Source organism: Astatotilapia calliptera, chromosome 5 (assembly GCF_900246225.1).
Source record: "Astatotilapia calliptera chromosome 5, fAstCal1.2, whole genome shotgun sequence".
Lineage (NCBI taxonomy): Eukaryota > Metazoa > Chordata > Actinopteri > Cichliformes > Cichlidae > Astatotilapia > Astatotilapia calliptera.
The window spans coordinates 15,582,309-15,610,073 of NC_039306.1; the positions used below are offsets into that span (position 1 = coordinate 15,582,309).

General features: G+C 39.6%; 1 protein-coding gene across 2 annotated transcripts in view; it reads right to left on the reverse strand.

Moving 5' to 3' along the window:
• Positions 1-1,427: 1,427 nt before the first annotated feature.
• The window catches only part of kcnb1 (potassium voltage-gated channel, Shab-related subfamily, member 1), a 35,339-nt gene continuing 9,001 nt past the window's right edge, over positions 1,428-27,765 (reverse strand). For both annotated transcript variants that reach the window (XM_026167481.1, XM_026167480.1), the window contains exon 3: positions 1,428-6,182. In XM_026167481.1, the coding sequence (XP_026023266.1) occupies positions 4,266-6,182 (1,917 nt within the window). In that variant the 3' untranslated portion in view covers positions 1,428-4,265. The remainder of the gene's footprint in view (positions 6,183-27,765) is intronic.

Here is a 27,765-nt window from a genome sequence, read left to right on the forward strand (position 1 = left end):
TACAGACATTTACTGGACAGTATACATGTAGGAACGTAACCAAAGAACATTACCAGAGACCATCTGGATCGTTTTCAATACCCACAGTCAACTGTTGTGCAACAGGATATTTTCTTATAACAAAAATCTATTTAACAGCTGTTTGTGGGTAATTATTGTAATTTTTTATCATTGTGGGGGATTTTTTTGTTTTTGTTTTTTTGGTACTTCAAATAAAGAAAGACATTAAATAAAAAAAAATATCTACACACACAGGAAAAATGTAAAGGTGTAATACAACGTGAGTCAATGAGATGAAGCTATTCTCAGTACAGTTATCTGCTTAATTATACTAAACATGATTCATAAAATGCTCCTCCCGTATCTCGTTTCCCAGCTATAAATAAAGCTGCACTTCAAAAACATCGACTAAAAATAATCCTATTTTCTCACACAACTCTAATATTTTCTTTGTGTTGCAATCTGCATTACTGCTGCATGTTACAGTCAGGACTGTAGATGGAATAGAGAGAAAACAAAAGGCAGGATTCCCCCAGCCCGCACATTCATATTGGAAACAGTTCATTCTTTTCCATTAAGCAGCAGCCACACTGCTATAATGCCCCAGCTTTACAGCAGTCTCCCTTTCTCTCTCTCACACACACACACATACACACAGTTCCCTCTGCTTCTCGCAGTCGTTGGTATTCCTTTCACACCTCAGCTCCTCTCACTATGGGAGAGCAATATGAAATGGTCCAACTCTGTGATTAAAACAGGAAGTGAAATCAGGATTTGTGATTAGACTCTAAACTACAACACTAAAACGATATGTGTCAATCAACTTAGGTTGGATAAATTCTGAAAAAATAGATTTATAATAGTGCAATGCTCTTATTTGCGTGCATCATTTGCCAGTATATTTGTGTCAGGAAAAGACTGAGAAAGATTTTAAAGTTATTCTTTTTTCTTTTGACAGTATATTTTGTTGGCACTGAGGTTCTTTGCTCATCTTGTTAACATTTGTGAAAGATGTGATGACAGAAGGCGTACTGTACCTACTCAAAAGACTTTTAAAGACGTTACAAAAACCTTGTACTTTTGCACTAGAAATTAGATTTCAAGAGATTGTGGAAGGACTCTTGATACTGTAACTCAGCTTATGTTAATGAGTGGAAATCTTGTATATAAAAGATGGACTTAGCTTTAAAGTAAATCCCTTACATAAGTGCTGAAACATTTAATATTTCTGATGTCCAATGGCTGCAAAAGAGAAAGTCTTTCAGAAAGTTATTCCATTGCTCTCTTAGTTTAGGACCATGGTAAATACTTTTCTGTTGAGTTCATGTTTGCAATCCCGTCTTCTAAGTCTTATTAACCATGTTTTTTTCTTTTTATAGGAAGCAGGTGAAAGAGAGCCTGGAGAGGTGGAGGTATGCGCTGGAGAGAAGAGGAATGAAAATCAGTAGAAGCAAGACAAAATACATGTGTGTGAATGCGATGGAGACAGGCGTAACAGTGAAGGTACAACGAGCAGAAGCAGTGAAGGTGGATGAGTTCTAATACCTGGCGTCAACCATTCACAGCAATGGATGGTGAAGAAGAGAAGAGTGCAGGCAGGGTGAAGGTGAGTAACATGGGTGATTTGTGACAGCAAAATGTGAAAGAGAAGTGTGGAAGCATTGGGAGTGACCAGGATGGACAGGTCAGGCAGGAGGAAAAATGAAGAAGACCACAGAGAAGATTCATAGATGTAGTAAAGAAGGACATGAGAAGAGTTGGCGTGGCAGAAAAGAATGCTAGGGACAGGGTGATAATCCTGTGGTGGACTCTTGGTTGATTCTCGTGAAGGAGTCGCTCTCATGACTCATCCAGTGACATCACTACCTGCCTAATCAGTGGCATGCAGTCTGTTGACGTCAGATTTTCAGCTCAACTCAGCTCACTTGGGAACGTACTAAAAATACTGGTGGACACCCCTCAGCCAGTAGATCCAGATATGGTATAAACTGGAATATCTTAGGTGGGGTCTGTCTGGAGTTATCACATTCATAAGATTTTCAGAAAACTTAATCTCTAAACTTGACCTTGACATTGAGGTCATGACATTCCAACTCGTCTGAGATTTTTGCTAGGTGCACCTACGGTATGAATGTCAACATCGCCTCGTTTTGAGTGGTCGCATTCACAACTTAGGTGACCACACTGCTCGCCCGCCAGTGACATCAATACCATATCAGCCTTTTACGGTTGAAGGGTAAAAAGTACCTGATAACAGGAACCACTGAGTCGAGTCAAACTAACTAGGTACTAGTGGAACAGAGGCTAAAATGCTCCAGGCACCAGTGGCTGATTTCACATTGGCTAAGTCCATGTTTCATATACAATCTGGCGTGTAAAGCAGCACTTAATATATTTTTAAGATCACGAGGACCACTTCTGTTTTGCCTCTCTCACCATTTACAATCTGTATGAAGAGTGCAGCAATTCTTGTTAAGCAACTGGTCCTCACTATACTATGTAGCAGTGTAATCACACAGGCATACGGAGAATTGTGTCTGCCAATCCAGGGGATAACAGAACATATATTAAAACTGAATTCATGAACATAAATAATAAAGTACAAAGTCCTTATATTATAATGTTAGATTTACACAGTACTCATGAATATGCACAGTGAGGAGTGGCTCAGCTAACATGCAACTACTGTCGCTTTATGGGTTCACGTGTCTCCGTGTGTGATTCGTAAAAGTGTGTGAGCATATGTTACATGTAAGTCGACCTTCGCCACTCCAATTAACAAATCACTGCTTAGCTGTTGCCAACATTTGAGGGAAACAGCTATCACCATGGAAACTAAACATATCTATGGTATCCTGAAAATTGTCTCCAGTACCTGGATGTATAGTTTGCCGGTGTGTGTGTGTGTGCACTCATGCATGAGTTTTATCAATTCTGGCATTTGCACCCGATTAATGGTAAGCTGGGTAGATTGCGGACTGTTTTATATATATATATATATTTTTTTTATCATTTAAGAAACAAAATAGGGGTTGGATAACTCCCCTGCTTTTGCTGTTTTATACACATATCGTTCATGCATTTGTGAACAATTTGGCTGCTTTTATGTTGGTCAAACGAAGGCTGATGCATGCTGAACAACTGCTCTAAACATCATGTCAGTAGGCTAGGAGGATTTCCTTATATATGTTTTTTTTTATTTAGAGATGATGGACAAGCAAATCATCATGTTATTTTATGTTATGAGACTGGGTACACGCATGCTTTCATAATGTGCATTTTATGCAGCAATCCGCATAATTCTTTCTTTTGTTAGCCCATGTCAAAAAGAAACCTCTTGATCCAAAAAAAAGATTCTAATGTGCTAGGAAATCTATCCGTCATTCGATCATTCACTCTCACCAAGACAGGTTAACATGAGTTAGCAAAACACTGTTAACAGGAAAAGTGGTCATTATAATGCATGATGAGCTGGAGCAGCGTCTGTGCCAAAACACTGAACCTCATACGAGATAACTCTTCACATGTGATTATGACACAGCAGACCAGAAATGTACTTATTTCTAATAGGAACTTTCTCTTATCTATAGAAAAATAAATCAGGCTAGACAATCTCAAGAGTGTGTGTACATGAATTATCATTTGGCCATTCATTACTGTTCACTCTCTCTTGCTCTGTCTCTTATAGACACAGGCACACATATAAGCAGACATACACACCCCTACGAATGTAAATGACTAAGGCCAGGTTTGGGAATGGAGGGCACAAGTAAGTAGCTTATAGGCTTCTAGGTCCTCTCCTGTATCTTCAAGACTACAAAATCAATCGGGACTTAGTTCTGGAAAGTGGCTGCGGGGATTTTTTTAGAGATAACCCCCTGCGACTAAAACCATCATTTAGCTGGGTTTCGCACTTATAACTACAGCTTTATTTCTCTGATGACTCTACATCTCTGAACAGACCCATTGGCTACTTGGGATTGCTCTTTTGTTGTGTGTGTGGAATATCTCCTTATAGGAATGAGCTGAAGGAGGGGCAGTGACATTCTTCAATTAAGAAATGTTTTTCTCCCAGAGTATTCACTACACATGTTCACCCAAGGCTTATTGCCCAGTGGCATGCTCAGGTAATTTGTGAAATGTTTTAGCGAGACCGGTTGTCTCGCCTTCCTTTGTCTCTGGCTTGGAGTGTTTTAGCCTTTAAGGTGTCTCTACCAAAAACACTCTGTCCCAAACTTGCTGTTAGTTTTTGCTTCACTTGCACCTCAGAGGCCTTTATCCAAAGTATTTTGACGTCCCCTCTCAGCCTTTGGTCTACGTGTCATCTCTGGTCCTATGTGATTTTCATGAGCTAGCCCACGAATCCCTTCTAGCGGGAACAGACAATTCTGACCCAGCATTTTCTGGGCTGCTTCTAAATGGTTAGTGCCCCTCTGGTAATTTATATTAATGCTGCGTTTCGGGCTTGCATCAGCCAGGAGACGCTCAGAGGGACTGGTGTCAGACATGTCACGGAGGTGCTCATCATCGTCTGTATCGGCATCAATGTACTTGCTGATGGAGGAGTCATGGAAGGTGAAGACAGTTGGGGCCAGGGGAGTGCCTTCTGGAGACTTTGGTGGGGTCCTGCTGCTGGCAGTAGTGTACGCAGAGGTTTCGGGGCTTAACAGAGAGTGATCTGACACAACTGAGCTGTCTGAAAGTGGGGAAAGTCCTGATTCCCCGTCACTGCGGCAGCCTCCTTTGGGAATAAGGCTTTTTGAGGAGATTCCAGAAAAGAAAAATTTCCTTGTGCTGTCCGTCTTTGTGACAGACACAGGGGTCAGCATGGGCTCACGGTCCCCTGTTGTTTGCTGGCCGGTTTTTGTATTGGTGTGCTGGGACAATGCTGTCGCTGGACTGTATGAGAAGCGGTTGCTTTCCTGAAGACCAAGATCTATTGCAGGACTGTGGGAGAAGCGTGGATTCTCCTGGAAGTCTGTTGCACAACTAATGTAGCTGTCAATGCTGGATAAGCTTTTCATGTCTCCAACTCCATCCCTGGTTCCTAGGGCTTGTTGACCATGGTCATGTATAGCCCCCAGCTCTATCTCATCCCTCTGTTTACCAACTCTGGAGGCCCTTTCTTTAGCATTGAGGTTGGGTTGTGACTGTGTCTTTGCCATCTGGTTGTACATCTCTTCTAGTTTCTGAACATTTAACCTCTGGGGACTGGTGGCTCGGGCCTTGCTGGGAGAGCCTAACTCCTGGGCATTGAAAGAACGGTTTGAGCTTGTCTCTGATGCAGCCCTCTTGGGAGTCCATTTCCAGCGGCTGGGTGAGAGGTGGTTGTCATGAGGCCTCTCACTCTTCTCCACCACCACATCCATCAGCTCTGCACTACGTGCAAATGCTTCTTTCAAGTTCATTGAGACAATGCTGCCATTTCTCTTTGCCCTTTCTAAGGCTTCTCTTCTTTTAAGGGCCTTTTCTTGCCTCTTCTGTTCCTTATAGAATTCAGAAAAGTTATTTACAATAATAGGAATAGGTAGAGCGATCACAAGTACTCCAGCTATGCAGCATAACCCCCCGACAATCTTTCCCAAGAGAGTTTTGGGGTAGATGTCACCATAGCCCACTGTGGTCATAGTAATTGTAGCCCACCAGAAAGAAGCTGGAATGCTTTTAAACTTTGTATCCTCTTCATCCTTCTCAGCAAAAAATACCAGACTGGAGAAAATCATGATACCCATGGCAAGGAAAAGAATAAGTAGGCCCAACTCATTGTAACTCCTCCTAAGGGTAAAACCCAGAGACTGAAGACCTGTAGAGTGACGAGCCAGTTTCAAGATACGTAGAATACGCATGATCCTAAAAATCTGAACCACACGCCGAACATTTTGAAACTGTAATACACTCTTGTTGGATTCTGTCAGGAAAATGGTGACGTAGTAGGGCAGGATGGCCAACAAGTCAATAACATTTAGAGGACCCTTAAAGAACTTCCATTTATTCGGGGAGGAGAGGAAACGGAGCAGGTATTCCATGGTAAACCAGGCAATGCAGACAGCCTCCACATGGGCAAGTTGAGGGTTGTCTGTGGATTGGCCAAACTCATCTGTATCCTGTAGCTCTGGTAGGGTGTTCAGAGACAGGGCAATGGTGGAAAGCACGATGAAGAGGATGGAGATGATGGCAAGTATCTGAAAGACAAAATTAGTCAATATGAGATTTTATGCATCAGAGAATGGCTTACAGTAATTAAAACTTTGGTCACTTGAGAGGTTTTGTTGCAGACATTGAAGACACTCAGCGAGCTCAAGGTGTTGGGAACAGCAAACCTGCTAAAAACCTTGAAAACTGCACTCAGGTGTATTTAGAAGAAATGGTACTATTTTAAAGACAAAACAAATTTGGTATAATTTACCTTTTTCTATTTACAGCTTTGTGTACGATATTGCATGAAAAACATTTTTTCGCCTTAATGACTTAAACTTGAAGTTGAAAGCTGCATTAAGTGGGAACTATGAAATTGAAATCATCGTCAAGTGTGCACTTTAGCATACTTTTATTACCTGATCACACAATTAAGCTATATGCAAGTAATTAAACTATAACAGTTTAAATAAACCTTCTATAAATGCTTGACTGACAGTGTGACTGCCTGAGAGGTAATGGATTAGACAAACTTGGACCACTTATTTATTCATAACTCACTTATCAGGCTGATCCACATGAGTGAGTGTGCTTGAGTGGACAATTATGTTTAGCACCAATCAACAAAAACAAAAGTATCACAGCAACACATATCAGACTCACTGAATAATTTTCTAAAACATAAAACTGGGAACTGGGTAAAACAGTAAATGCTTATTTTTGGTGTAGAAAGTTTTTTTTAAATGATATTTTATGACATTTTCCAAACTGGAGGTTGGACAGAGCCCTCGAGAGCTCAAATGGGCTCTTGAGCACTTACCCCTGCGCTGAAATTGTCATGTTAAGATAATTAAGATGAGCCTACCATTATCACAGAGTGCTGAACCTACTTGCTAGCCACGAAATCAGTGACTAATTGAAAGGCTTCGGTGCTCTCTATTTAAAAGTAGGATAAAGGTAAAACATAATCCACATGTAGTTTTACACTGTTTTCTCCCATTATGGTCTCTCTAGAATTACTGAGGAGAGACCTCTCACTCGCCGTCACTTGACACCATCATGTAATGAAAATGAACCTGCAATAACCACATAGGAGCAGAATGTCCCCAGAATCTACTGCACTTGATGATGCTGATGATTCACTTTACGCAGTACACAGAACTGGGAAGTCTGTCAAAAAACAGCACCCTGACCCACACACACACGCTACCCCACCCACTCTCCACCAATCATGCTAACAAGCACGTACGTGGTGGCAGACTACACCTCTCTGAGCACTGACAGCACCCCCATCAACCAGGATTCATTGTGTAAACAAAAAAATGGTTGCGTTTGCTTTGAAGAATGTTATTCTTGAGTTTGTTTGATCTGAGTAAATGACTGCGTAATATTGTATGAAAAATACTTGAGAAAATGTTGCAGTGCCATCCAGCTTGCGATATACCATCAAGTCCAGCTCTCACACACACACACACACACACACACACACACACACACACACACACACACACACACACACACACACACACACACACACACACACACACACACACACAAAACAAAAATAGCTAGAATGATTTTACATCTAACTTTGTAGAAGACAAAAAACTTAGTTATGCCTCATATTAAAGGTTAGTTTGCAAAAATCACTTGAATGAAATCTTGAGGTTTGATTTGATTTAGTATGACACTTTAAAATTTTAGTCCTCGAGCTGTCATGTGGAACAGTAGCTCCCGAAATGGTCTAATAAGGAACACTGTGCCGAAAAATAATATCGGGGTTAGATAAACAAAGACAGATGGACTATGATGTAAATAAAGCAAAGAGTTTTTCTCTTTTTTACCTCATTTCCTACTAAGTTAGACAGATGTCTAAATTTATCTGTTGCACAAAGAACTTTAGTTGTTAACTAGTCTAAAAAGAAAAACTTTTAATAATAATAGTAATACAATTTATTTAAAAGCGCCTTTCAAAACACCCAAGGATACTGTACAGAGCAAAAAAGACAAGCATAAAAACAGGAAATAAACACATTGATAAAAGAAGGTTTAAGAGCATATGAGTTCAATGAGTTCTGGGCAAATTATACCTTTTGAAGAAGAAAAACAGCTGAGTTCACTATTTGTCGTTCTTTTCTCTGGCTGAAAGATACTTGTCCTCAACACCTGACCATTACAAGGATGTTTTAACTGGAAAATTTAGCAGCACAGAATTTCAATAATTTTTTTAAATGTTAGGAAAAAAATGATAGTAACAGTAGATAGTGTAAATAGCATTGGAAACTTCCTGTTGCCTTAAATCGCCTTTAATGCAGTCAAACAAAAATGGCAGATCACATATTGACCATTGATTCAACAGTGTTTAGTCTGATTAGGGTTGTCACCAGAACTGATACTTATAGTACCATTTGACACACACAGTGGCCGTTGTTTTTGGGTTTTCAATAATGTATCAGCATAAAAAACCTAAAAGATTTGTCACAAATTATAATCTACTACCAATGGATTCTAAAAATTACTGTCAGATTAGAAACTCTTTTGCAACAGTGTCATCTTCACTTCCTTCAGCGCACACACATTTACACACAGACAGACAGACACACCGCCCCTCCCCTCACTAGCAGCTGAACACGTGAAGAGCAGCAGAACAAACTTGATGAACACGGACACCTTAGCCTTTATGGAACATTTTGTGAGGTCAGTAAAACTCCTGTTTCAACAAAATTTAAGTATTAATTACCATAAGCATTAACCTGGCCAGTGCACACATTGACATAACCATTTAGCTATAATCAGTTATCTACATTAGCTGTTTGTTTGGTTATTGTCACAAGATAGTGGCTAACAGCTATGGCTAATTATAAAATGATAACATTAATATGCCCATTTGTATGATGATAACACGATTATTTGTGTCTGACATTTTTCTCTTAAGGGCAAACAGTGAAGCTGAGGAAACTATACCAAAACGGCAGCTGCATAGCTTACCAGCTGATCTGTAACAAAGCTATGGTGTCAAGTGAGAGGCACAGGAAATAAAACAGGACTGTAGATGAATATTTTTGCCTAAAAGGAACCGGCCCAATGAGCTGAATGACTTCCGACCGGTGGCACTGACGTCACATCTTATGAAGACTCTAGAGCGGCTCTTCCTCAACTTCCTCCGACCACAGGTACAACATGCCCAGGACCCACTACAGTTTGCATACAAGGCGGGTGTCGGAGTGGAGGATGCCATCCTGTACCTCCTACACAGAGCCCACTCACACCTGGATGAGGGAAAAGGCACGGTCAGGATCCTGTTTCTTGACTTTTCCAGTGCCTTTAATACCATCCGGCCCTGTATGCTTCAGGAAAAACTGAACAGGATGGAGGTGGACCCCTGCCTGGTGGCTTGGATCTCCGACTACCTCACCGACAGACCACAGTACGTCAGGCTGAAGGACATCACGTCTGACACTGTGGTCAGCAGCACAGGAGCACCACAGGGAACTGTGCTGTCCCCTCTTCTCTTCACCCTGTACACCTCTGACTTCTGCTACAACTCTGAATTATGCCACATTCAGAAGTTTGCAGATGACACGGCCATCATGGGGTGTATCTGGGATGATCAGGAAGAGGAGTACAGAAGTCTGGTGAGGAACTTTGTCGCATGGAGTCACACAAACCACCTGCAACTCAACACCTCAAAGACTAAGGAACTGGTTGTGGACTTCGGGAGGTCCAGAGAAGGTCCACTGCCAGTTCAGATAGAGGGGGAGGAGGTGGAGGTGGTCAACAAGTACAAGTACCTCGGGCTGTGGGTGGACAATAAACTGGACTGGTCATGCAACACAGAGCACCTGTATAAAAAAGCCCAAAGCCGACTGTACTTCCTCAGGAGGCTGAGGTCTTTTAACATCTGCAGGAAGCTCCTGAGGATGTTTTACCAGTCGGTGGTTGCTGGAGTACTTTTCTATGCTGTGGTGTGCTGGGGGAGCAGCACAGCAAAGAGGGACTCATCCAGGCTGGAGAAACTGATCAGGAGGGCTGGCTCTGTGGTCGGCATGAAGCTGGACACTCTGGTGACAGTGGCGGAGAAAAGGACATTAAAGAAACTGATGGACATTATGAACAATGCTGGGCATCCTCTGCACACGGCCATAAACAATCAGAAGAGTCTGTTCAGTGACAGGTTGCTTCTCCCCAAGACAAGAACTAACAGACTTAAAAACTCCTTTGTCCCACACGCCATCAAACTGTTTAACTCCTCTCTGGAGGGGAGAGGGAGGGGAAACAGGAGGACAAAGGAGGGGGGAACAACTAAGCTGTAGTGCCTCTTCACCTCACTGTACAATACCTTGTGCAATACTTTTTGTAAATAGTCAACAGTGCAATAGACTCAATACTTGAAATGTGCAATTCACTTGTATTTTTATTTTTTATTCCTATTTATTCTATTTATCCCCTTTGTATATTTTATTTATATTTGTCTCTGTATTTATATATATGTGTGTGTGTGTGTGTGTATATATATATATATATATATATATATATATATATATATATATATATATATATATATATATATATATATATATATATATATATATATAACAATTCTGTAACTGTAACTTCGGTCGTTGCTGTGCTTTTTGGAAGTCGAATTTCCCAGAGGAACCCACCCGAGGGATTAATAAAGTTCTATCTTATCTTATCTTATCTTATCTTATCTTATCTTATCTTATCTTATCTTATCTTATCTTATCTTATCTTATCTTATCTTATCTTATCTTATCTTATCTTATCTTATCTTAATGCTTTAGTTTTTGATGCAACAAGCTAAATGGGTGCATGTAAACGTTTGTAAAAGAAACTTGGCCTTCCGCAGAAGATAACCTATTCTGAACCAGAAGCAGAAAGACCTGGATTATGTGAAAGTGTCTAACAAGGTCTTTGCAACTCAGTACATGTATAATTGCTGGTGGTAAGCTAGTTTTAGAAGCTGCAAATAGACTATCCAAAATAAAATTCAAACGAAGATCTAATTACAGAGGCTATCTTTTACAGATATAAATAAATATGCTTTGAAATTTTGGCTCACACTTTGGTTGCCTAAGGCAAAACACTTTGAAAACCACTGACTTAGAATATGTGTAAAATATACTCATTCTTTTTTATGGTTCTACTTCATACCTGTTATAAAAAAAAATATCCAAGTCAGACACTGACTATCCCTGTGTGCATTTCAGTGATAACAGCTTAAAAAACTCTCCAGCTTTCCTTTATAACTGGGAATAAAGGGAACAAATCCAGCAGGTCTCTCGTGATCTTAATGCTGAGGTAAAAGAGAGGGGCTCCTGTCCCTGTCTGACTTGAGTGAGGATGAATCACAGAGTCAACATAATCCAGTGGTGTATATTTTGTGTATTTATCATAAACTAATATACTGTATGCTGCTTTTTTTTAGTTTACAGTGACTGATACAAAATGTCACATACTATATACAGTACTGTGCAGAGGTCTTCAGCCAATCCTCATTTCTTTATATTTTGCTTCCAAGGAGCCAGACCATCCATCCATGGTGTGGAGCTTATCCCAGCTGCCACAGGGCAAGAGGTGGGGTAACTCAGACAGACATCCTTTTGCACCTATGGACAGTTTAGAATCACCAAGTAACCCGACCCCACTAACTGGGTGTTTTTGGAATGTGGGTGGAAGCTGGAGTGCCCTGTGAGAACACAAACAATGACCCACACAAACATGGGGAGACCATGAAATCACCAGCTCCTTTACCCTGGTAACCTGCAAGCTAGTTTGCAGCTGACATGCTTCCTCCAAAATATTCCCAGGCCCGATAACTGGTAATAAATAATCTGCTGGCTATAATCATAAATCAAAGACTCGGCAAACAGAAAATATGCAAAAAAAAAAAAAAGGTTCCAAAACACACTGCCATTGCAATAAAACATAAACATTTCAATAAATTGCTAAACCAATTTCCTACTTTCCTGGGCAAAATATGAAAAATTAAGGTGTGGCTCAGGACTTTTGCACAGGACTGTATCACATACTGTTTACTGATGACTTACATCTTTGTCTATTACTATATTAAATGATTTGAGGCTTCAAGATGAATGTAATGTTACATCTGATTCCTTTAGTTCCTTACTTCATGAACTTCAGTCCGCATTTGTTATATTAACCCTAAATGACTCCAGCTCCAAACAGCACAACTTGGAGGATGAGTAGGAGGCTGCAGCTAGAACACTGAGCCTGTTTTGGCAATAGCCCACACAAAAGAGGTTAGGATGTTATATGATGAAATCAATCATAGGATAGTTAAAATACTCCAAAAATGAGTGCAGTGTTGGACCAAAATGCCGCATAGGGGGTGAGATATACTATTCAGTCCAGCAGTTTAACATAGCTAACAGTAAAAAGTGAAATATTTCACTGTGACTTCCTTCCTTGATCAAAACCTCAGTGATAAACTGAATCTGCGGGTAATACATGCATCAACAAAAGAACCAAAGCCTCACATGGAGCACTTGATATATTGTTTTTTGTATAAATCATCTAGAAGAAATCACAACTTACAGGCAAAAAAAGGAAGGGTTTTAACAAAACAAAGGTTGTTAGAAGGTGACTGACAGCAATGATTGACAGCGAGGGCCTTGACATGGTCTAACAATTCGGACTCCCAAGAGTAAAAGTGACGGCTCAAAAAACAACCTTATCTACGACCAATCAGAGCAGGAGGAGACTGTTGCCATAGCATCGTGGCAGACATGAATAATGACCCTATCTGTTTATTTTCTTCCCTCTGTGCTCCTCTCCCTCCTGCCCTGGAGGAAATCTGTTTGAATCAAACACTTGAAGAGAAGAGAGGTGCTGGGACTGGAGAGTGAGGGTGGAGCTGACAAAGCCAGCACGAAAGTAAAGGGGTGGAGATGATGCAGTGAAAAAACACGATGCCGTTAAAGAGAAAACTTCGACATGTTATACTTGTAACAGGGTGTGTTACAAGTATAACACAACATATTAAAGTTCGCCCACTTATTACTCGATACAGTAGAATCGTAACGAGTCAGGAAAGATACAGAAACAGGAGGACAAAAACGGGCAGAAGGTAATAGATTGAGAAGCTATAAAAAGGTCGCTAATGAAGGCACACTGGTGCTGCTGTCTTATGGTTATGAGGTTAAGTTCCACTAGGAAACCCTGAACATTTCCCAGTAGCCTCTGTCCCTGATGGCCTTGCCTCTACAAACTGTGCTCGCTCTCTATCCCTGCCTGACTTGTCTTTATCTCTTACTTCCTTAAATTGTTCAGTGTCATGGGGTGCTAATTTCATAAGATTACTGAACCCCAAATCTGTGATAAAACCTTTCAGCTTACTAGAAAAAAGAGACCGCAAGCATATGCATGTTAGGAAAATGTTAAATGGAGCTCAAACATAACCGACTATTTTTAGACTCTCAGTTGTCCACATGACAAAACGGATGTAAATAGCAGCCACACCCGAGATCCTACCCTGCAATTTTTCTGTGGTGGATACTGTATAATTGATTTCATTATATTAACCAAAATAAAAAATGACAGCAACTACCGATGAATGCGCCATGGTCTAATAAAGGGGATAAAGGACAAAGGGAGGGAGATATTAATATCTAGAGGAGAGGAGAAGACTACATGTGAGCAAGTGCAGAGTGACAGGAAATCCCACCGTGACACTAAACAAAGCCAGATCACACTGGTCCCTCATGGCACACTTGTGCAGACACAATAGTCTGCAGCAACACCATCTTTTTGGACAAGGTGACACCAGCCCTCATTAGTGTGCTTGAAAAAGAAGTCCTGGACATAACTGGTATGAAGGATGCCCTCAAATGTCATCCAAAAGAGTAAGTTTTTATAAATGGAATTCTCTGCAGAGGGAATACTGTCTCATACACTATCCTTAGCACTTGGGACTCGAAACAGGGCAAACTCCTTGTCAAATTATTTTTGCCCATCTTCTTGTGCTTGTACCTGGGCGTGCTTCACTACCCACTCTCTTTCAGATACAACAGCCTGCTTTTATGCTGGCTGTGTCGCAGCAGCTGTGATTCATTTCTTTGCGCTGCATTGGCTTTGCCAGGGTCAGGCTCATTCATCTATCAACCCAGTTCTCATACAGCAAGGAGAGAACCTTGAACTTTACACATATATATGTGTATATATATACATATATATGTGTAAAGCTCTGGAAACAAACCATGGCAACATTGAAATTACAGTTATAGTAATTCTCTAAAACTGTAGTTTTATTTCATACCTCTTTTTTTCCTTAGAGAATATGAACAGCTACAAAAAACAGGTTGTTATTCATGATTTTAAATTACTGTATTTCCAATTCCCTCATTGCCTGAAACTAAAGTATCAAGAGGTTTCAAACAGGTGGAGTAAAGCTTTTTATAGAGCAACTGGAAATGAAACCTACCCAACCCCAACAAGTCTGTTTACAGGATATATAAAAAGGTTAAACTGTGTTCTTTAACTCTTTTTCCCTTGGACACCAAATAGGAGGAACTGTTGTTTGTCTTTTCTGAATTGAGCAGTTCAGGTCTGCTTCCAGAAACAAATTTACTGGGTGTGTGTCAGAAATTAGTGAGGTTTCAAAACTTTTCATCAAAGGTACATGAGAGGTCATTAAATTTCATCTTTATGGGAGAAAGAGTTAAGCATACTTTCCAGCTGTGTTCTTACTACAAAGGTGCTCCTATGCAATTATGCAGAGGAAATGTATTACTGCATTAATAGTATTACTGTTAAACGCAACTGAATTCAGGTTAGTATTCTCACTCCGCACTAAGTCTGGTGGCATCCCAAGTGACAGTTAAGGAACTCCCTGACTCCCAGTGCTCTGGCTGGCACCTTGTCTCATTAGCAGCAACAGGAGCAACAGACTCTTCTGCTTTAACAGTGTGCCTGTGAGTCCCAGCATCCCTGTCTGTTACCTTTGCCAGCACTCACCCAGGGAAACACGTTAGACCTACATTATAATGACACGCTCTCCTTAAACTTAAACACCTGAACAAGCATGGTCTGAAGCGTAGGTGAGCGGGCTCTATTTTTGGCTGAGTAAATTCAGGTCTTGCTTGCTCACTAAGATCCACTCACAACTGACTTGCTTTCCCATCATCCCATGAGCCACATTGGAGGCCACTGGGAAACCATGCAACACTCTCCCAGCCTTGACTGCCAGCCACTGTCACCATGACAACCCCCTTGAAGCTCGACAGGAGGTGGCTACGTGGACCTGCTTGTGAAAAGCAAGTCTGACAGAGTCTCCTTCTCTGTCTCTTCCTCTCTCTTTCCCTCTGTCCCTGATTTGTACCTTTCTGAGAGCTCACCAAGCTTTAAACCATCTGCTTCTGTCTCTATTCTGTGTCCAGGTTTCTCTGGTATTTGTGTCACATCGCTTTTTGCGTTTTAGCAGAGCTTCAACTGCAGTAGCATAGGCAGTTGGTTAATATTTTTCTATGGCACTGTGGCTCAATATTTAAATAAAACTAAAAGCCCCCATCATTATTTAAAAAGGAAACAGACATGAGTGTGCCAGACACCACCTTTACTTGCAGATGTTTGCACCACGTGCCACATGCTAGGTCTTCTACTATTTGACTGGATGAACAGGAATCATAAAACCAAGCCATCGTTCTTCGTTTTCTTCAGGATGTTATTATCAGTGGTCAGTAGTATGTGAGTAATAATGTGAGCGCTAAATAATGTGGAATAATTCACACTCCTGTTTCGAATAGAATGGCTCTGCCTCCTCGCTGCCTGTGAAAGAGATGGGGTTTCCATGGAGACGGGAGGAGACTGTGTCTTCCACATTTTCCCCCAGCATGATAGCTTGAAATACGCACACACAATTTGCAGTGGCTCAGCTGTAGTCTCCCCAGCAGACATCGCTTCTTAACTTTGAACAGCACAGCCTCATTTATCTTAACCTCCCACATCTTGCCAAAATGAATAACTTATATCTCATGGCCCTTCGTGGGAGATCCTGCCAGTATCGTGACCTTGCTTCCGTGACATTCATTCTACTGTACTCTTAGCCTTCTTGTATGTGGCTTAGTGAGGCAAAGGTGAATAGCACATTATTGAATGTTTGGATATCACATGCACGCGATTTATTTTTCCTTCAGACCACTTAATTTTAAAAAATGTAGTGAAATCACATCTCATGCTCAAACTGTAACCTTTTTGAACTGATTCGAGATTAGATGTAGGAATGTAATTATGTGATTCTCTATGTTTAATAGCAGTTGTGCGCCTTTATACTATACCACTCAAAAAAACCTTTTGTTTTTGAAAGAAAAGCACAGTTGTTTTTAGTAGATAAGTTAAGAAATGCTATAAATGGAAATTCATCATTTTCATTCATCATTTATAGTTTTTAATAAAATATTTACATAAGCAACCATAAAAGCAGCCATTTGTCCAGTGGTGCATCTTGTTACCTAATGTTGATACCTAATATGATAGCACAGCTAAAAACTGTGCTGTTGATTAAAGACACATACATTTGGCTATTAATGGGTCCACAGCTTGCCAATGTTTGATTACAATGTCTTAATCCTCTTCAAATAAAGCACTTTCTTCAGAAATTTATCAGCATATTCTCAGACTAAGAAAGGCTCATTTGCAGTACACGACAACTTATCTAAGTGGGAAATACCCCAAAAAGCCATACAACAGTATGCATATAAATTATAGATGGTGAAAGATTTCATTAATCCTCATCATTGTTGAGCAACCCCAAACTTTTGAGTGGTTGTATATGTGATGAGCTTGTATTTATTTCTCCGTTTTATAATTTCGCCTTTTAAAAATATGTGCTTTGAGGGAATAGAAAAGTCTGAAACAGGCCATTTTTGGGATCTTCAGCAAACTTTTCCCCAACTCATGCAGTGCTTACATGCACAAAGTGCACCAGAACCCAATTCAGTAAACCACTAAAGTAGGTAGGAAATCTATGCTTGCCCCATCCATCTCCTGAATGAATCCCACCTCATCGCCTCTCCCTCTCAATTATTCATGCATTTCAGATGAAGAAGAGAATCCAGACTCAGCATCTATATTTAAACTCTGACTGGTCCATGGTGGTTATATAAATAGAAACAGTATACAGTCTGGTTTGATACACCAAAGAAAGCTGTTCTCATCAGAAATAACAGTGTAACGTGAACTACAAAGCATTTAAAACATTCACAGGGAATTAAAAGATTAATCAGTGGGTATGGGTGTAGACTGATGATTTTACAGGACAGTTAAGGGTAATTAATGCAATGTGTGGTGAAGCTTCACCTGTTCCTTCTGTCTATGAAATGCATAAAAATAACACCTTAAGAACTTCTCTCATCAAAAACAAAAACAAAACAAAGAGGCAAGGTTATTACATCGTTCAGAGATATTTCGCTGCTATATTGTCTAATAGAATGCAGTTCACACAGTGTGCCATTCTACAATGATTTATTTATTACCAAATCAGAGAACATCATGAAGTACTCCGCACACATCAGAACAGAAGGAAAAGTTAAAAGCGAGTGAAACACTGATTTGAAACGCAAAGATAGATGTAGGCAGCAAAAGACCCACACATAACTCCCTTACAGAAATGCACACAACAACACACACACACACACACACACACACACACACACACACACACACACACACACACACACACACACACACACACACACACACACACACACATTGTCAATCAACAATGATGCTTGAATAGAAGGCAGCTGCATGTTTCACAGAAATGACAGTTACCATGGTGATAGTGACAGTGAACTCTTAAACATTTCAGCGCTGGTAGTGAAAGAGTGAAATAAAGAAGCTCAAAAACACAGACACAAAGGCAAGTTATGCATGACCTAGCCTGCAAGATGTGGATGCCATGTATTCTATTCGCAGAGCGAGAGCAATATAAAGCAAGATCGCTCTTAATCCTACACTCAAACACGCTTACTGCAGATATTCAACTTGCTAACAGCATAACGGTCCTTATTTCACAGTTTGAGAGCACCAAAATCAGCGGCCATTCAGTCTGAGTGCTGTTAATCCCATTGAGTGTTACCCTCAAATTAACATGCAAATCCTTAAAGTTTTTGGTAATTGGACAGCTATGAGCACTTGATTTTGCTCTTAAAAAAATCTCTTTTGATTTGTCCCAACAACTCAGTGTCAGACCGTGACGAAACCACGTGTCATTTCCAGTAAAATAATGTATCATTCCACCAGGATGAGCACAATATCAAATGTTTTGGTTTAGTGACAAAAAAGTACTGGCAGAGCACAAAACTCTAATTTAACAGTGCATGGGCTATAATCCACAACAATAGCTTTTTTTTTTTTTGCTGTACAAGCTTTACAGGACACTACTGTTAGCTGTTGTCTAAAATGCTTTTATTTTAGTGTTCCTACTCTAAAATCTGCACGCCCTCACCCATTTATCTGGATTTCAGTTAGCTCAGTGGAGTTGAGGACAGCATCAGACAGACTAATCTAATTTAACAGTAGCAGTAAAACAATACAGTAATGGTAAAAAATGAAATAAATAGCCTACTGTTTTGTTTTTTAACCTAATAAAACAGAAGTCAGCTCCATTCATTAACCTCCAAACAAGACACTTTGCAATATGTAAATCTTTACAGTATACATACACACTGTACCCAACCTAGGGTTTCTATTAGCATAATTCAGCTGACAATTATTATATTGTTATTGCATTAAAAAATATGTTTATAAAAGGGACACCAATAATAATGTCTTCCATAATTTCATATTAAATTATAATAGTTTAATAGCTTTTATGCATCCTTTTACAGTAGATCTATTATAGAACATTAAACCAAATTTCCTCAGCAAATCTTAATCAAACTACTTTATTGGAACAGAGAATAAACATTAGTCTGTGGAATCAATCAACAGGGCAAAATAGTAAACAAAAAAAATCCTAAAACATTTTGTAGCCGTATCTAATCATTTATTCACATGTGTAACTGGTTACCTGCTAAATTAACATCAAACCACTCACCCTGTTCTAACAAACTAGCTCAGGTGGAAAAAAAATCACACTCTTTAGTACATATTAGGATATAATAAAAAAAAAAAAGGTCCTTAGCCAGACTTGAAATTAGGTAAATACACTTCTCAGATGAAGAAGAACATGACACATTAGACTGTGCCCTTATTTATGTAATAAAAACGAATTAAGCCAAAATGCAGAAGCAGTGTGTTAAAAACTAAGTGTACCCCATCAGCAGCTTGCAGATACACCTTCAGTAGAAGTAACTTGAAGTAATCATTCTGTATGACTTTATCAGTCTCAAAGTTTTGGAGGAATTGTGGCCCACTCTTCTTTACAAGGTTGCTTCAGTTCATTAGGCATTGCAGAGATCCCACCACAGCATTTCAATTTAGTTGAGACCTGGACTTTGACTGAACCACTACAACATGACTAATTCTTTTTTTATTTAGCCATTCTATTGTAGATCTACTGCTTGGGATCATCGTCCTGTTGCATGACCCAGTGCCAGAAAACCTTGGACAGATAGCCTCACATATGCCTTTAAAATACTTTGGTACACAGAAAACTCTGTGGTTGACTTAATGGTTGCAACGTGACAGGTCCTGTGGCTAGAAACAATCCCAAAGGGTGGCTGTAATTATCTAGTGGCTATAGCTCAAGAGGCAGAGCAGGTTATCTACTAGTCATTTAGTTTTATGGTTCAATCCCTGGGTACTCCAGTCTGCATGCCAGGTATCCTAAATTGCTCTCCGATGCATACTTTGGATTATGAATGTGTGTGAATGTTAGGTAGGAAGCACTTCAGCTTTGAATGTGTGAATCATGCAAGCTGTATAAAGAGTGGTATGAGTAGAAAAGCGCTATATAAGAAGCAGCAATTTACCACCCTCCACAGCTGTCCTTGATCATTGGTATGAGGTGTTTCTGTTGAGATTTCTTCGTGATCCACCAAATATGTTGCTGTGCAGCATGGCTAAACATCTCTAACCTGTTTTCCTAATTTGTGCTGCCATATTTTGTTCAGAGAGAGGAGACTTTCTTCCAACAACACTTTCAAATAAGCCATACTTGTCCAGTCTTGTACTTTCAGTCGTTTCCTGTGTCTCGTTCTCCCCAGCTGTGTTCACTTCCCCAACTGTCCTTCTGTATGTCCTCCCACTAGTTCTTTGAGTGTCTCTTCCTCTTGCTTTAGTGTTTTTATTTTTTAGCTCACACTGTATTTTCTGGTAGTTTATAGTTTTCAGTTTTCCCTTTTTTAACTTTATGTTTTGTCTTTTTTGGATTACCGGCCATCAGCCTAAAGAAACAGCTTGATATTCGCTGAACTCTGCTTGCCTTCGCGCTGGCATTTTGGGTCCTCACTTCTTACGCCTCGTTAGCCTAACTAGCCCAGCCTGTTGGGAGTCCAGCTGCCCAGCACCCGAGTGCTTCTTTTTGTTGGAACGGTGGTCTGAGGATGAGAGGCCTTCCAGCGGCGCACTCCCTGGTCCTTCCTCCAGGAGGAAGCAGGCATTCCTCGCCACAGTCCACAATGGCCCTCAGCCTGAGCCTGCATCCCTGGCCGCATCAGCTTCACTGCTGGCTTCAGCTCCTATATCTAGCTCTGTGGCTTGGCCTGCCCCCAAAACTGCTACATCTCCTCTGTTTAGCCTCATGGCCAGCCAATTCCCAGAATTGCTTTTTTTGAACTCTCCTTCTCCCTGTTGCTATTTCTTTTGTCCCAATCAAAATTTCATGGAGCCTTGCCTGCCTTTTGTGCCCTGCATTTTAGGTCCTCACTTGTCACATTTCTCCACATGACACTGAATGCTTCAGACCTGAAAATTGCCAAAACGTCTGTTTTTATAGATGTGCTCACACTTGTGGATGAACAATTAATGACTAACATATACTCTCTTAATTTAAAGTGTGCAGGGCTTCTGTGTTTTGATTTAAGTCTTTGTAAGATAATTAATGGCACAGGTTTTATTTACCATATTTTAAGATGTGCTAAGTACCATATCCTAATATGTTAAGCCTTAGCATTGGAAGTGAGTATGCTTTCATTTCAAAACGTGATAAGTTTTTTCATAGCACTACATAGCACTTTTTAAAATTGTACTTTTGATTTTGAACAAAGGCAACAGCCTGTTTACATTCACTGTGACTGGTTAATCCCTGTTTGGGGTAAGCAAACAGTCTAAAAGACATAGCCTGCGAAGAAGAAAAAAGCAGTACTGTAAACTGACTACTTGTGTTTTTTCTGCACAAAACGGTGTGTCTCTTCATTTGGATTTACATGTTGTAACCTGGAACCAGAACAAAGTTTAAGTGAAAGTGTTATTTTCGGTGAAAAGCCTCTTGCACTAATAGTCAAGTCTCCTTTCCATATTCCCTTGATAAATATGTCTCCTTTACCACAGTAGAGTGGCCTTCACTCTATTCAGTTGCCTTTCAAAATAACCTGCACAGTGAAGTGAAATCCACCAATGAAGAAAGCAGCAAAAGCCACCAGAATCAGATCAGCTTGTTCCTGTGAAACCTTTATAGTGATTCTGTTGATCTGAGCACATATATGTTATGTTGAGAATTGGATATGAAGTGCAGGGAGGTTGCATTCAAAGGTAATAGAGAAATAGCCTCACTGAAGGACCGTGAGCAGACTATGACGCCATGCTACTTTTTTCTGTATTGTGTGTAAGAAATGAAGAAGACAGGAAATGAACAAACAGTTCTATATTATCTGTAATAATAAATGTTTGTATAAATTACTGAATGCCATCATACAATGATATGCTGATATGCTGTATACATCAGCTTTTAAGCAAACACATAATACTGTTTACTGCATATTTTATTTAATGGATCAAAGCCTGTGAGTTAGTTCAGGGAAAACATGCCGAGTTGTTCTGATGCATAAGGCACATGACAAACTGTACCTGATGCAAGATGCTGTATATCTAATGCCCCCTTGCAATAACTAAATCTCACTGCCAATGCCCCACAACATCAACTCATCTGCTCTGCTGTGCTCCTGTAACAGTGATGCAAACACTTGCTACTCTTGCTGCTGCTCAATCTGTCTCCATCTGCAGGGTAAATCTAAATGACTCTAGAAAAGTTTATTACTGACACCTCTTAACCATCCCAGCCCGTTTTGTAGGCTTTTTGTAGGCTTGTGAGGACTGCTTAGGGTACATATTATCTGTATTAATGTGAAATAAATCTAATCCATTAGGGCTAGCTGACCAATTAATTAGCTCCTCATTCACTGGACAGTGAGCAGTGTAGAAAGATGACACTGACAGTTTCCACATTAAATACATATGAGCATATGATATGCAAGTATGAATTTATTATTTACCAGTGATTCTCTTAGGATTTATTTCAGACTTTCAGACATTGCTCAGATATTAGTAAATGGTAAGAGTAAAAGCAACTAAATGTATTTTATTTGAAGTTCAGGCATAAATCTCAGTGATGGCCTGCCTACGACCCCATGTTGGATGGTAAAAAAAAAATGTACAGATGAATGACTGGTATGTTCAGGACTTGATAAGCTCAATTTGTTTTAGTCCTTCAGCTTCGTTTTGACGCTTTTTATTCTTCAAACCTCTAGGAAAAGGAGCCCTAGCAAAAAATAGGATTTCCCAGCACAACTTCAAGTATAACCTGGAAGTTACACACACGGTAACTTACACAACAGAGAAAACTATTACTGCCACACTAACTCTCCAGAGTTGCAAAATCTTTACATCTTGCATATTCTTCTTAAATTTCTCACCACTTTTCCAAAAAGGGAACATTGTTGCTCAGAGGTTTCAAATTTTCAATGTTGCTTAAGCAGCATGTCGTACACACTAATATCATGATTCAGCAGTTGTGCCAGTCCTTGATGGGCTCGCTCCTTCAGGGCTAGTACTTACTTGGAATAACTTACATAGGAGTTTCAATATTAATCACTACACATACTGTTACATCTACATGTGAGACAAAACTTTAGTGCACAGTACACTCTCTTTTTGACACCAACTGCAATAATGAAAGTACCAAATCAAAAATGTCTTTCAATTTACCATAAACCAGACTGTTTTTTGTTTTTTATAGATTAAAGAGTAGGGAACACATATTATAGTGTATATGTCTTCATGTTAAAGAGTGAAGCCAATCGTTGATGCTTTTCCTTCCTAGCTGTGCTAAATATTTTATGATTAATGCAACCACACACGTGTTTTCTCCAGAGCCGCTGTGTCCCAGAATGACTTTTTCTGGAAACTACATCTACGGAGGAACTGTTAGACGAGAGTTAATTGTTGACTAATTTTCCTGTGATTTTTTGCTTTGTTTTAAAGGATAAGCCCCATCCTTTCGAACCTAATCTAATGTAAAGGAAAAAATAATAATAAAATAAAATTCTCTCCATAAAAGTGATTATCAGAAGCTTTTCAAGTAATGTTATCCAGGTTTACCTTAATAGTTAAAGAACTGAGTCTTTACTGTCTATGTAAATACATATGTCTTTGTAGACATACCCCATTTTCAAACAGGACAAATGAATAGTAGAATATGTACGATCCACGCCAATATTATGCAGAATAATTAAAAAAGGCAAGGTTAAACCACCACATAATGCAGCCATCACTCACTTAAAAGTACATCATATTTATAGTTTAACATGGAAATTGCCAGAAATTATCCACTACTTAAAATTACTTGGAGTATATCCCTGAAGGTTCCTACTCCAGATAAAAGATCAGCTTTCTGAGATCTCCTTACCTTGATGTTTGAGCATGAGCATTGTAGCTGAAATTTTTGTATTCAAACTTGCCACTGTTTTTTTCTTCCCACTTTTGCCAAAGTGCTTGCTCAAGTGGGGTTATATAATTGTTGGGTCTCTGTCTTCTTTGTATTATTGTAGGGTCTTTACCTTACAATATAAAGCATGACTGTAAGAGGCAACTGTCGTTGTGAACTGGAGTTATACAAATAAAATAAAATTGACCTGAATAGAAAAAAGGGAGACACAAAGCACAGACATATACAGGTGGGCTAAAGAATAAACCAGAGATACTTCTGGGTTTCACACAGCATTTCAGCATTTAATAGGTGAAAGTTGTTTGCTTAACCCACTGAACACCAACCACATCAGGAGAGACAGGTGGTGTCTTTTCATAAATAGAGCAATTTTCATCTGTGGTGGGAAGGTTGTGAAGGTCTAACCCTAATTATACGTATTCAGTTAAGAGAAGTTTTGTTTATATTGTGAAGTGAAAGATTGCTGTCATCTGAGGCCCTACAGACACAATGCTATGACCACATGATTTCCATATCTGTAAGAGGCAGATATTAAACGAATACATCGCCATATAGAGACAACCCAGAATTTGAAGTGTTCTTTCCCCAGGCTAAGAGAAGCACTTGATTTCTTTTTACCCTAAGTGAGAAATCTGCTTCTTTATTATTCTGTTTTCCTGACTCGATTTCTACATGTCACACAAATAATTTTCATAGTTTCAGTCTTCAGTTTTCCAGATCTCCTGATCTCTAATTTGTTTCCCCTTACAGCCATTGGCCCTGAGGCTTCATTCCTCTTTGGAAATGTGATGTCTTAATGTCTTTCCCTAGCTCATGTAACAGCTTAACTCCAAATTGAATGAAAGGCGCTTGCAGCTGACCACCTCCTCACACTCTACTATTCTACGAAAGTCATGATTTTTCTTCATCAGTAAAAATACACTTCTGACAAAACAAAACAAAAATCGACTTTTTCTAAACATATCCTTGCACAACAATTAAAAATTTAGAATAAGGTCCACAACTGTTACTCTGATGACCATAGTTACATAATTTATATCACAGAAACAGACAGAACATGTCCACTGAAATTAGTAAACTGAGCAAACCAACAAACCACCTTCACTAAAACTTGTTATGCCCCGGTGTAAACCTGAGGAACTGAAATGACACCACCAGTTCAGATCTATCCACTACAAAATGCATGACATGACTTATGAAATACTCACAAACACAACTCTGCCAGACCCTCTGCACATTAACAGTGAATGAACATGAAATATGCAGCACATTGTTGAAACAGCTACTGCAGAAGTTAACTACCGGTAATAATACTCATTGTTAACTAATAATACTGATCAATATATTACAATTTCAAAAATCTTTAGCACGGCTTTATCTTTCTTTTGTTTGTTGTGTGGTCAGCAATTAGATAACCTAATGTATCCGTAATGCACAAAATTAAAACAACCAATGCCATGATAATTATATAATGAATTCTACTGCACTTACCACTGACTATGTAAGGAAATTTGCAAAGAACATTCAGTCTCCAAACAGGACTGACCTTTCCTTCTATTCTTTTCATCAGCCCAAATAAGATGCAAAAAGATAGAATCCCACCATTTAGATATATATATATATATATATATATATATATATATATATATATATATATATATATATATATATATATATATATATACGCCCACAGGACACTTCTACGTGTAGCTAGTTCAGAGCTGGAATTCTTTTTGCCTTCAGAACAGTCTTCATTCTTCGTGGCACAGATTCAATGAGATGCTGAAAACATTTCTCAGATATTTCGGACTATGTTGACATGATAGCATCGCACAGTTGCTGCAGATCGCCGCACATCAATGGTGTCAGTTTGCACAATCTCCCACAGGCCCACTACTGGATTGAGATCTGGTGATTGTGGGGGACATTTGAGAATCATGAACCGACTGCCACATTCATGATCATTAACAATATTCAAGTAGGCTGGGGCATTTAAATAAAGCTTAATCGGTACTAAGGTGTGCCAAGAAAACATCCCATACTACATTACACCATCAGCAGCCTGAACCACTGATACACGGCAGCTTTGGTCCCTGCTTTTTTTTTGTTTTAACCAAATTCTACCCAGGGGTGTCAAACTCATTTTACATCGCGGGTCGAATACAGCCCCGGACCGGTGAAACTGTCTGTGTAAAGAAGTGACGTATTCAACTGTTTTTGTACCTGACAAAGAAAAAGCTGCTGTGACAAAGAAAGAAATGTGGCAACAAAACTCTTTGGACGTAAACCAATTATGTGTAAAATTACAGAAACTCTTCTGGTAGCTCATTGGCCAGGCTGTCCACTTTTTTGTTGTTGTGTGTTGTGTTTACATCATTTTGTGGAATCTGTTTACCTGCTCTAGCTGTTGGGTGACTGTTGAAAGGGTTTTGTGAACACTTCGCTGAGATTCTGGCGTGTCTGTGGGTATGATGCATGTCTACATTTAAATAAAAGATCTGGGAGTACATCCTGTTAAACCAGATGTTCTCCCTCTCTTGCGTCCGGTACCACGGGCATTGGGGTTCAAGAGGTTAATTGTTTATTGCTAAATTACTTTGTGTAGTATGAATGTTCATAAGGGAGGTTTTCATCAGTAGGAAAAGCTGTAAAATTTATGAAAATACATGTAAAAGTCCAAAATGTATGCTTGTGCTTGTTTGTGGTGAGCAGATCAAACAAGTTAAGAATTATAAATGGCTTCAAGCGCAAACTCAGGCCTGTGAGACTCATTTAGACACTCAGGCACTGAGCCATGGCTCTGTGGTACATGCAGACGTTTCTGCACCTCTACCATTCAAAGACACTTTGCATATAGTTTACATAATATTCAACACTGAACTGTAAATCTAGCCTTTTTCAATAAAACAATTTTTATTCAGTGTTTTCATAAAAGCCGTATTTTTATGCATTAGCTACTACTAGGAAGAACACACATGAGGTTTAGGGCCTGAACAAGTTAGAAACCTTTTGTCCTCCATAATGGAAAATGGCTGAAAATATCCAGCTCCTAATTGTATAAATTCTGCATTCAGCGTTTCAGTCTCCAATATCACTGAAGTGCAGCCAGATGCTCCTCGTTTTACGTTTTCGCTAAAGTCCCACACCTGCCTGCATGGATTCTCAGCAAAAAGGCTGAAGACTGGGCTCCGACATATCGACGGGTCATTATTGATTGACATATGAAATTATCTCGTGGGCCGGATATAATTGTATCGCGGCCGGATGTGGCCTGCAGGCCAAATGTTTGAAACCCCTATTCTAACCCTGCAGCAGACATTGAGGCTTCTCAGACCAGGCAATATTTTTCCAATCTTGTATTTTGTAACATCAGTGTTCTGTTCTTAGTTTACTTAAGTGGGACCAGGTTTGGCCTTCAGCTGCTATAACCCATCTACGCCAAGGTTCAACATACTGCACATTCAAAGATGTTCTTCTGCATACTGTGGATCTATAGGTGGGTACTTGAGTTACTGTTGCCTTCCTATCAGTTCAAAACAGCTTTGCCATTGTCCTCTGACATCTGAAATGAACAATCTTCTTCCCCATTCTGATGCTTGGTTTGAATTCAGCATGCTGTCTTCACCATGTTTGCATTAATAAGCAGCTAAACAGGTATAGCTAAAAAAAAGTAGCAAATGAGTGTAAGTTTCCTTAAAACCAATAAAATTATACCAGGATTCATATAAACTGGTTCATATAATTCATATAATCTTGTACTGCAG